A 12500-nucleotide genomic window follows, 5' to 3' on the forward strand; every position below is an offset into this window, starting at 1 on the left:
AATGAATTAGACGATATAATTATTCTCGTCCCTTTTTTTCATGTCAAGGACCGCCGAGTTTGATCTAGTCTCTGCCGTGTGGAAACCTCATATGCCAAAACACGTTTGTCAATCCGTCCATCTGTATAACCGCTTATCCGGAACCGGGGTCGCGGGGGTAAGACTTCCAGTCTTCCCTTTCCCGAGTCGATGGGCGTCTTGCTCATGGACACTTCAAACACTTCAAACACACAGACCAGGGCTGGGCGGCGGACCGGCGACCTTCTCATAGCGAGTGGCTGCTCATACCGACTAACCTTGATATAAAATAATTGTTTTACAGTAAAAACATTTTCGATACAGGTTTACAATTATGAACGGATTGACGTCATATGGTTAGGATGACCCATTCAGAGGGTTGCTTTAGGTTTTTTTGCGACGACGTCGCGCGGCGATAAATACATGACCTACACAAACTCACAACTTGTCACTCACAGCACGACGTGTGAGCTTGCATATCTGTTTCGGGGGGATAATTCCAGCCATTTCCAATGCCGTCCTATATATAACGTCTTGATGTCCTCACAAGTATAGTAACACAAACGTGTGTGTGTGTGTGTGTGTGTGTGTGTGCGTGTGTCCTCCTGTGTACCTCCTCCATGGCGCTGATGAGGTTCTGCGTGGACTTGCTGATGTCCCCTCCTCCCACGGTGGTAGGCCCCGCCCCCGGGTAGGCGGAGTCAGCCCCGTCGTGGCTGCTCATCTCCACGGTGTAGCTGGCCTTGGCCGGCCAGCAGATCTGGTTGTGCATGACGAAGTACACCGCAAACACGTACAGGCCCTGGGGAGAGAGTTCATACCACGATTAGGATTATTAGCATTAGCATTATTAGCATTAGCATAGTATCTGCCGAGCAGCGGTGTCCCAAGGGTCGGAGGAGGAGGGGCACCTTGTTGCCGAAAGGTTCCCCCGGTTCGATTCCCCGGAAGGGCAGGAAAAATCTGGGTGGGGAAGTGATTGGTCATCACTCTCCACCCAACACCGCTGAAGTGCCCTTGAGCAAGGCACTGAACCCCCAATAACTGCTCCCCCTGGGAGCTGCTTTAGTGGCCAACGGTATAAGATTGTTGGTTGTACTGGTCAGCTCCCAGGTTTTAATGTGTGTGCGCGCGCGCACGCGTGCGTGTGTGTGTGTGTGTGTGTGTGTGTGTGTGTGTGTGTGTGTGTGTGTGTGTGTGTGTGTGTGTGTGTGTTTCTATGTGCAGGGCGTTGCTGAAAATGAGCACCTGTGCTCAGCTACTTCCCTGGGTAAATAAAGAATAATAATAAAAAAAAAAAAAGGAAACAAGCCTATATATAGGCCCCATCAAGTATTTAATCAATCAATCAATAAATAAATAGCCTATATACTCTTTTCCAAGTGAATGACTATACTGCATGAGATGAGTACGCAAAGTAAATTGTAGTAGAATTGTTAAAAAAATATTATGATTTTTTTTTTTTTTGCTGGTGAAAACCGAATAAATAATCAGTATTATTTTGAGACCGCTCCGAGATACCGATATGTCGTGTTTATGGCCGATTCCCATTAATCGTGCATCCCCATCGTCCAACCGGGGAATTACGAAGCGGCTTGGAAGCATGAGGTCAGTCCGTTGCTCTCCCAGTGTTGGCAAAGGGAGTGTATATAGCGCCCAGGATTACAGTAGACAATTGGGTGACACTGGGTGTTTATTTTTTTTTATTTTTTATTTTTTATTTTTTTTATCCCACGATTTTGTAACCCATTTTTCACCCCTGTGCCAATCATCTACTGTGATCCTGGGCTCTACACACCCTCCGCCAACCTGGGGAGAGCAACGGACTTAACTCATGCTCCCTTCATGCCTGAGTGTCCAAGTTGCTCCTTTACACCTGACAGGGGGGAGTTTCCCTTGTTGGACGTAGCGCGTGGAAGGAACACGTTATTCCAACCAGTTCCTTTCCCCTCCATCAGGCGCCCCGGCTGGCCAGGGAGAGGCAGTTTAGAGACCAGGATTACTGCATGTTTTTGTGAGGGTACCTACCCTTTTTTTTATATATCACGCACGCACGCGCGCACGAGACTGTCTAATGCTTGAGATCCCGTGCAAGTGTCTCCACGGACCAGGCTGGGAAAGAGTGCTTTTAAAGTTCTCTGCCCCACATACTTGGGATAGTTTACACAGGGTTTGTTCAAGGTATACCAGTCCCTGCAGTGCACCCCTAGGACATGTTCAGTCTAATATAGATCAACTCTGGTTGAAGCCTAATTGCAGGATTGTGTCCACAATATATATATTTTTTCACTATTCTTTTTTTTTTTGGGGGGGGCGGGGGGATGTGTGGAATGTCCTGATGACATCATCCTCAGACGAGGTCATGACATCACTGACACCTTGTTATTTGCTCTTCCTCCTCGTCATCCTCACTGGAATCCTCGCATGCAATAGCAGCGTGCTGTGAATTACACAGCAGTAGCTCTGTGTCAAATACCGCAGTGGTCCGCCACCGCCGTTAGCTGTGTGTGTGTGTGTGTGTGTGTGTGTGTGCGCAACCAGAGCTCCATGCAGGGCTCTCCTCACAGCTATAAGGTCCTGGGTTCGATTCCCGCTGGCGGGTTTGGTGAGAGGGCCTTTCTGTGTGGAGTTTGCATGTTCTCCCCCGTGTCCCCTATAGGGTATAGGTGCCCTCACAAAAACATGCAGTAATCCTGGTCTCTAAACTATACCTCCCCCATGGCCAGCACCTGATGGAGGGGGAAAAGGAACTGGTTTGGGATAACGTGTTCCTTCCTCGCGCTGCGTCCGGTCGGGGAAACTCTCCCCTGTCAGGTGTAAAAGAAGCAGCTTGGACTCCTCATGCATAGAAGGAGGCATGAGGACAGTCTGCTGCGCCCCCCCCCCCCCCCCCCCTCTAGCTTGGCAGAAGAAGTGTAGCACTCAGGATTAAATGAGATAATTGACACCGGGTGAAAAGATGGGTTGCAAAATCGCGGGTAAAAAAAAAACCCCAAACATGCAGGGGTCTGGGTGGACGGTTGAACCCTGACTGGGTCGTACAGTATGGAGCTGATAAGCGCGTGGGCAAAGTGCCGCCAGTAATCGTCGCTACACGTGTTCTTCAGTTCACGTAAGAAAAGAAAAGAAATAAACAGAGCTCATGGATCTCACACTCAAACGTTACGACCCGTGAGAGTATATTGCCTGTGTGTGTGTGTGTGTGTGTGTGTGTGTGTGTGTGTGCGCGTGTCTCTGAGAGCGCCATGTGTCTTTCAACGATAAGGTGTACTGTTGTGTTTATAGGTGTACTGTAAATACGGAACATCCAGCATTTAAACGTGGGGGAAAGCCACGCACGCACACACGCACACACACACACACGCACACGCACACGCACACGCACACACACACACACACACACACACACACACACACACACACACACACACACACACACACACACACACACACACACACACACACACACCTCATTAGCAGCTGGTTTTACAGCCTGTGACATGTGTAAAAGTGCAGGGTATAATTTACTACAAAAGCAGACTGTATGAGTGACAGCACCATAATGTCACTGTCGGCTGGAAAACTCCTATCGTCGCTGTCGGGCAGAAACCTCCTATCTCCACTTTTATGTAGCCTATACTCATTTTATTATTTTTTTTCGTCACTATAGCTTCTGCTACCTTTTTTTACTTTTGAATTTGAATCCTGCAAAGTAACAGTTTTTCCACCCCGTTATTACTTCTCAGGAAGAGCCTGTGCGCTCCAATGGATCCAAAAGAGTTATCGCTACACCGGTGGTTACTAATTATTAGTGATTTCGTTATAGTTAATTTGTCTCTACAAGCAAAAGGTTAATACAGATCAGGAGCGACACGAATAAACGATATGCCACGCTCGACTCATTGACAAATTAAGTACTATTTGCCTCAGTTGCTGGGTCTGTCCGTCTGAGCACGGAAATAGCGTTGTAGCGTTTGTTGACCACCAAGTGGCACGCACGCACACACGCACGCACGCACGCACGCACGCACACAAGGTTTTCAGAAAACTTCAATTCATCTGATAATAATAATAAATAATAATAATCTTTATCGTCTCGAAGGATATTCGTCTTCAGTCTGTTCCAAAAGCAACAACAAAAAAACAACACGTATAACCATGAAGCACAAAACAACATTACACGACGATACATAAACATGAGGTCCCCCCCACTGTACACAGAACAGCAACCTATCGACGGGGCAATTTGTTTAACGCCACAATGGCCGAGGGGACTAAAGTCCCGCTAAGACGAACCCTAACCAAAGTACAGCCAAGATCGTGTGTACTGCATTTTGTGTGTGTGTGTTCTGCCCATACAGCACATGAAAGGCACACAGTATACAGGTGTGTGCTGTGGCTGTGATTGGATGGGCTCGTGTCTTCATGACAGCATGGAGAGTAATTAGCACAGATCATTATCGCAGGCCTGCTGAGGGACTGGCTTTACTGTCATACAGGCGTACATAAGTGTAGGGAACACTTATGTAAGTACAGATGGGGGAGGGAGAGAGAGAGAGAGAGAGAGAGAGAGAGAGAGCTATCAGGAGACCACAAGAGGAGGTACATTTACATTCCCATCAAAAGGAGGTGTCATTCACATATGTTTTAACTGAATTGTTGATTTCTAACGAATAAAGTAATCAATCAATCTGTGTGCGTGCGTGCGTGTGTAAGAAGGAGAAGAAGAAGAAGAGAGTTTGAGAGAGAGAGAGAGATTTGAGAGATTAATTAGAGAAGGTTGCATCTGTGAGTCAACAGGTGAAGTACAGCCCCACATAGAAAGCTGAAAACAGGAAATGGGTGAAATGAAATTGAATGCAAATTGAGTATCAGACTAATTTAACACAACTGCATCCTGTTTTCCCTTCAGCTCGCAAAACCACATTAAAGAGAATAAATGAAATCAAGCAAATCAAGGGGAAATTGTTCCGCAGCATAATGTAATGTAATGTTCCATTTTATTTTTTCTTTTGGAGAAGAATGACTTGAGTTATAGACTCGGGGAAGGTCAAAATGGCGAGTGCGGAACCCCCCTCCTATACTAGCAATAGAGCGCCGCAGTCCCTCCCCCTTTCAGAAAAACGAGTGGCCCAGGAAATGAAAACCCAATGCATTCTCCCATCGGCACTTCTTATTTCAATTGTTTAAAGACGGTTACGCCGCGGACAAAGCCAACTCGGATCGTGACAAATCATTGTCTTTTTCTGAAAGGGGGAGGGACTGCGGCGCTCTATAGGGGAAAGAGTATAGTTTTAGACAGTGATGGAGGGACGCCGTCTCAAGTGAACTTGAGCCAGGACAGACACCACCGAGCCCGACACCACGTGAGTTGCCGTGTCGAACGTTGCGAAGTTCGCTTGGCCGAACTCGGCCTATAGTTCGAGTTGCAACCCGATACGCACAGAATTGTACATCATGCCACTGCCACTCAAAGTGGCTACTGGCCAATCACAGCGCGTCCTTGCCACAAGTGCACCGACTAGACAATCGCAGTGTGGCTTTACTCAAACGCAAAGGCGATTCCACACTCGCGTCAAAATGAGCTATACGTTGACATTTAGCCTTGGATCAAGACTGACTTTTGCTTTTGTATCCATGATGATACGTCTTGGTGTGAAGTTGCCCCGAACGGCGAAGGCTCCAAGAACAGTCAGAATTGCAGTTTAAGGGTCTCTATTCCCCCCAGAACTCCTCCACCAAAGTCCAGGACAGATTCAACAGTGCGAAAACAGGAAACTAGCAATAAAAATACTGAAAACTGTCAAAAAATAAATAAACACTACTGAACAAAACCCAACCGGATAAGAGCTCTCTTCAGGCTGTACCGTGATCACACAAGGCCCTGTAGCTCTCCCTCAGGGACGTTACCTGTGTCACTGATCACACAAGGCCCTGTAGCTCTCCCTCAGGGATGTTACCTGTGTCACTGATCACACAAGGCCCTGTAGCTCTCCCTCAGGGACGTTACCTGTGTCACTGATCACACAAGGCCCTGTAGCTCTCCCTCTGGGATGTTACCTGTGTCACTGATCACACAAGGCCCTGTAGCTCTCCCTCAGGGACGTTACCTGTGTCACTGATCACACAAGGCCCTGTAGCTCTCCCTCGAGGGTTGTTACCTGTGTCACTGATAACACAAGGCCCTGTAGCTCTCCCTCAGGGACGTTACCTGTGTCACTGATCACACAAGGCCCTGTAGCTCTCCCTCTGGGATGTTACCTGTGTCACTGATCACACAAGGCCCTGTAGCTCTCCCTCAGGGACGTTACCTGTGTCACTGATCACACAAGGCCCTGTAGCTCTCCCTCAGGGACGTTACCTGTGTCACTGATCACACAAGGCCCTGTAGCTCTCCCTCTGGGATGTTACCTTTGTCACTGATCACACAAGGCCCTGTAGCTCTCCCTCGAGGGTTGTTACCTGTGTCACTGATCACACAAGGCCCTGTAGCTCTCCCTCAGGGATGTTACCTGTGTCACTGATCACACAAGGCCCTGTAGCTCTCCCTCTGGGATGTTACCTGTGTCACTGATCACACAAGGCCCTGTAGCTCTCCCTCAGGGATGTTACCTGTGTCACTGATCACACAAGGCCCTGTAGCTCTCCCTCTGGGATGTTACCTGTGTCACTGATCACACAAGGCCCTGTAGCTCTCCCTCGAGGGTTGTTACCTGTGTCACTGATCACACAAGGCCCTGTAGCTCTCCCTCAGGGATGTTACCTGTGTCATTGCCCACTTCTAACTAACTATAGCCTGTCCCTGCAGCCTCCTTTAAATAGGAGTGGATCCTACCACTGGGCACAGACTCAATTAGCAACATTTCTTCTCAAATACTTCACTAATATAAATACCTCCATAACTATAACACCTTGGATAAAAAGTAACCTAAACATTCTCAATAATTTGTGTTACAATTAAACAAGTGTATAAATCAGAATGAAAACTCAATGACAATTACTCAAAGCTTATTATATGAAGAAACAACTCCTGCATAGCACTTGGCCCCGCCCCCTTCCTCATCAGGGGAAATGCCACCAGCAGTGCAGGAGAGACAACTTCAGTGATTACAATTTCAATAAGGTTTAAAACAATAGTCCTGGCATGTTACAGAAAACAGTTTCATGTGTGTTTGTATATATGGCACGGGTTGCCCCGTGACACTTGGTCTCTATATCGTCCTATAGTTACTGGAAACCTCTATCAAAAATATGTTACACTGAAGTATAGGCAGGCAACCCATTGACATACTGTATGTTACGTAATTTTAATTACCATTGAGGTACGCTGTTTGGTGTTTAGGTAGACACTGATACGCAATGCGGATGTGGGCAACACCTGCCCATGCACATCCATTGTTTGCAGTGTGCGTGCGTCCGTGCGTCCGTGCGTGCGTCCGTGCGTGCGTGGGCATGTGCACGGGCGTGCACGCTTGCTCGTATTACTATACTTCTGAGGACATTGGGGAGTAAGTTAGGCATACAATACATTGGAGTTAGGAATTTAGAGGTTACAGGTTTGGGCCGATTTCTACCCTTAGTTGTGCGGCAATGTCAGACACCGAAAAAAAGTGTTTGTAGATCTTGATTATTATAATGCGTTTGGCTACTTTCGGGCAATTTTCAATGTTGATGTCGTCACAAGTTTAGTAATACAAACCTGTGTGTGTGTGTGTGTGTGTGTGTGTGTGTGTGTGTGCGCGCGCGTGCGTGCGTGCGCGTGTGCGTGCGTGCGCGTGTTCCTAAAGAAGTGCCACACGTGCTCACGTCAGGGTTCTTCTCTGTTATGAAAAGACAAAAGGGACGTCGTGGCTTATTTATAGCAACACAGACACAAAGGTCTGCTCTGCCACTCAGGGAAACACGGGGAGAGATTGAATTGCGCGGTGCCTGCAGTGGCGTTGCTCCTTCCCAGGGAGCCCTGCCTGTGTGTCTGTGTGTCTGTGTGACGACACAGCGAGCTAAGGTTTAAGGGCACGACGGAGAGGCAGACACAGGAGAAGATAATGAGGATCGGTGCAGTTAATGATTCCAGAGAGAGAGAGAGAGAGAGGGAGAGAGAGAGAGGGAGAGAGAGGTTGAGATCTTTTTCAAGTGCTGAAGACCGTGTGCCAGATTATATGTTCGACGCGTGACACCATAGGGTTGCCAACTACTGGCCCCGGTGGGGGCCGTATTTCCCGTATTTCCAGGAATCAGTTCAATGAGGAACGGATCTGTTCGTTGTCCAAACAAGGGACGGTCCCTTTAGTTCAAGGGACAGTTGGCAAACCTGCCAAGGGACGTATACTTGTTGTGTTGTCGTGTATGTAATGTATATGTACCGTTATGTACTTGTGAGGTTTTTTAAAGTATTGTTCCGTTCAGTGTGAGAGGACCTCAGTGGAAATAAGTCTTTGGACTTTTCTGTGTAATCCTGGAATCACTGATTATAATGTTGTATTATGATTGCTTTTCTAAATAAATCAAATCAAATAAAAAAAATGCCGTCGTGTGAAGAGGTGTAAAATAGAGAAAGAGATGATCGAGAGAGAAAGAAAGGGCGAGTAGGGGAGAGAAAGCATGAGGGGAGACATGGAAATGAAGATATAGCCTGTGTGCACCTCATGGTTTACGGACATATCGATGACCCCTGGGTCCAACGGCATGAAAACGTTTTGAGAGCCACTGTTTTAGTGCATGTGTCGTGGGAATGCACAACAGGGATTGGACAAAGTAAGGAACAGACACACCCACAACCGGCTGACACTCGCACGCACGCACGCAGGTCGGACATCTGCACTCGTTTAATGATCCTGGGTAATCAGCTTTTTCAGAGGTGTTCCATAATGCGAACACAAACACATTATCCACAACAACACTAAAAGGCAAACGTGGAAAATTCTCCTCATGGAAAAACCTCATGGCAACGACGTGAGCACCTGGGAAGACCTGGCTCTGCCAAACGGACATAAAACACCCAGGAAGGTTATATGGAGACGCCATAGTGACAAACCGACCGGGACACACGGGACGAAATCCAATATATACGATAAGTCAATGAAAAAGCTGTGGAATTAGAACATGCAGTGTGCATTATCATCATTAACAGAATAGATTTAGGACCACAATGGAAACAAGCCCCCGGGACTTTTTTGTGTTATCCTTTCAGGCAGCCTTTAATGTCTGACTTCTCCCCCCCATTTCCCAGTAAGGGTTAGGGTCGTTCCAAAGTCCGTCATGCTTGACTTAATTTAAAATACCTTTTCCTGTCCTTCGGATATTGTATAGTATAGTACACAGCAAAAGATCTTTGAGTGGCCCAAGGAACAGCAATGTCCGTGTTCACCTATACCTATGTGTTGTTCACCTATACCCACCTACCTATGTGGCCATGAGCACCAGTATGACTATGAGTACCAGTAGGGGCGCTGTTGTGCCAGAAACAGAGAGAGAGAGATAGTATTAGTGCTGCACTGTTGAGAGAGAGGAGAGGAGAGGAGGAGGGGGGGGACGAAAAATGTCCGTGGACTACCTTTTTTCACTGACGAAAACTAAATGGAAACTAAGCTATGACGACTAAAACTAAGACTAAATATATCGACAATTTCGTCATGAAATAAAAACGAGGTTAAATGTTATAATATAAAGGGACAAGAGATCCAGTATAAGTCATTTTACACATGGTTACACATGCTGAAAATAGCCGATCTACAAGCGCTCAACGCGTCGCGCTGCGACGCGTTGAGCGCTTGTAGATCGGCTATTTTCAGCAAGTATAAAATCTGCCATTACGACGGCATCAAGGCCCGCCAAAACACATTTTAGTCGACTAAATCACCTGTAGATTTAGTCGACTAAAATTGCATGACATTTAGTCGACTAAAACTAGACCAAAATGTGACTAAAACTAAGTGAAAACTATACTCAAGAGACTATGACAAAAACTAAAATAGAAATCTGCTGCCAAAAACAACACTGGTGGTACACACAGACACAGAAAGCTGGCTCTAGAAGGGGCTAGCACCCCTCAAAAAGACACAACTGATATACTTATTGGTCAATTCACTCTCAAAGAGTTAAAGCCACTGTGATGAGAGTATAGAAATGGACTCATGGGTCAATAACAGGTCAGATTGGCTGTGATAGGAGTCAGGATTAACCCGACGCTGCCAGATCTAAGAAGCTTGCTATAAACACATTTGTTTCACAAGTCAGGATGGGAAATCATCATTTCTTCCTGTAATGGACTTGGTGTCATACCACCTTGAGTTTGAAACCTGCAGCTCTGTGAGGGCAGTCTTGAAGCCAAGGCCAATTTGGATCCAATAGATGGAGGCTCTCTCAGGCTGCATATAAAGCCCTTTCACGTTCTATGTCTCTCTCCCATGGGACTGTAGTGCATATTTGCAGCAGAGACACAGAGAGAGCAGATTTAGCTGTGTGTGTGAGTCTGCGTGCGTGCGTGCGTATCTGTGTTTGGGTAGAGGTCTAGAGGGCGACTGGCTCGGGGGAGAGAAGAGCTTGGAGTTCACAGGCAGACAACAAATAGTCCTTCATTCAGACACTTCTCATTGGGTTCAACACGTGTTGTTTAAAACATAGCAAGATCTATGAGCTTGCATATCTGCTATATCTTTGAATAGCCAAAGTATTACGTAATGGCTAAAGTGGTTCAAATGTAGCTCAAATCTATAAATGACACAGATGCTTTCCCGGTCTTAAAGGAGCACTTTGAATAATTGGTCCTCACTAATGTTCATGATGAAATAGCAGCAATTGTTTCAACTCGGTAGGATGGCTGTGGGGTGTGGACGCTTCAGAAACCCGTCCACCAGTGACATCATCGATGGGGAATCCAAGCTAATAGAAACGGCAGGCTTTCTATTCCTGAAAAGACACCATGCTATAATGGTAGCCATCGTTGTTTTCTTTGGTTTTCTTTTTATCTTGTTTAAAAGAATATCTGCCTAACTGGAAGACGGGTTTCTGACCTGCCCACAGCCCTCCTATATGAGACACAACTGAGTATTATTAAAAAAATATTGCACATTGAACATTGAACATTAGTGAGGACCAATTATATGAAGTTAGGTTGAGTCCTCCTTTAATGAGTCAGTTGAGGACGGTGACTACATGATGTCATAGAGAGGTGTGTGTGTGTGTGTGTGTGTGTGTGTGTGTGTGTGTGTGTGTCTCTGTTCGAGCTGACGGGCAGATGCAATGTGCGACAACTCCTCATGAAGTCACCGTTCCTCCAAAAGGAGCAAGGTCTGTTTTAGTGCGCGACTGTCGTCTTTGACACGTGGACGCCACATGTCACCGAGGATTACCACGGCTTCCGCGTGGGCACGCTTCGCAGGCAGACGGTGTCAGTCCTGACATAGAACAACAGTCACCAGAGGCACTGAGGCGGTCGGGCATAACAAGCATCATGAAATTAAGACGAGGAACAAAATAAGAAGAATGAGAATAACATGCCTTGAGCTTCACAGTGGCAGATCGTCACTTTGGCATCTCATTTATAGTACCGCGGATGAAAGCGATGGTTCTCAACCGATTTCAGGCCGCGCTCGACCCCCCCCCCCCCCTAGGTACTGCCCAACTCTGACAAGCACATGGAATTGGAGGAGTCGGGGCATTGGATTTAGTTTGACTCGGTTCCACATAGTCTAAAGAAAATAGGGTTAGGGTTAGCGTTAGTGACGCGACTTTCTCAAATTATTTGACAATTTGGCCAATGTTTGGCCAGTTTTTATCAGCTCGCCAGAGCTGATAAAAAGTGTTCAGACCCTGCAACTATAGCCATTACCTTTCCTCATTGGCTGGCCTTGGTAAAAAGGCTCGCCAATGGCATCTTATGTCCTCTCACAATATGGCATCCAAACAACTACGCCGCATATGACATCTAAAGCATGTTGATGTGATACTGTGGTCGGCTACTGTATATCTCTCTATTGTAAAGACTGGCCATCTGCCGTGTCTCTGAAACAGTGTAGTTGACAGTACTTTTCAAGGTGTTTAGGTTGCTGCGAGCTGATATACTGTATATGACATGTCATTTCTTGTTATGGTATAGTTTCTTTATTACTTTTTGACGCAGTAATCGTCTTTTTTGAGGTTTTATCATTAACTGTTTCCTGCATAGCCTATTGCAGCCCATGCCAGGTTTTTTCTTTTTTTTACTAAGACCCACAGAATGTTTTGTTCTATGACAGTGTACAGTGAACACATATCTCAAAAGAAGAGAGTCTCTACTGTCATCGGGGAAAAAAAAACGTGTCACCACGATGTACCATTATTTAGTTATTGGCAGTTGAATAAAGCTTGTTTTCACCAAAAATGCTGTCTGGGGAACAGAAAGCAGAGATACTTTTTATTAAATAACATCTTGAGAGATGCTAAATGTCATCAAATGGTGGTCCGTGGCTCAAAATTGCCCAAATGGACCTTGATATGAAAAG

The 12500-nt window shown here is 46.3% G+C and overlaps 1 protein-coding gene across 1 annotated transcript in view; it reads right to left on the reverse strand.

The window, feature by feature from the left end:
- adgrv1 (adhesion G protein-coupled receptor V1) overlaps positions 1-12500 on the reverse strand; it is a 306098-nt gene that overhangs the window by 12674 nt on the left and 280924 nt on the right. Inside the window, 1 exon segment of the mRNA XM_080765672.1 lies at positions 632-820. Within this exon segment, the coding sequence (XP_080621798.1) occupies positions 632-820 (189 nt within the window).

Source organism: Protomyctophum bolini (genome assembly GCF_963924005.1).
Source record: "Protomyctophum bolini genome assembly, chromosome: 6".
Classification (NCBI taxonomy): Eukaryota; Metazoa; Chordata; class Actinopteri; order Myctophiformes; family Myctophidae; genus Protomyctophum; species Protomyctophum bolini.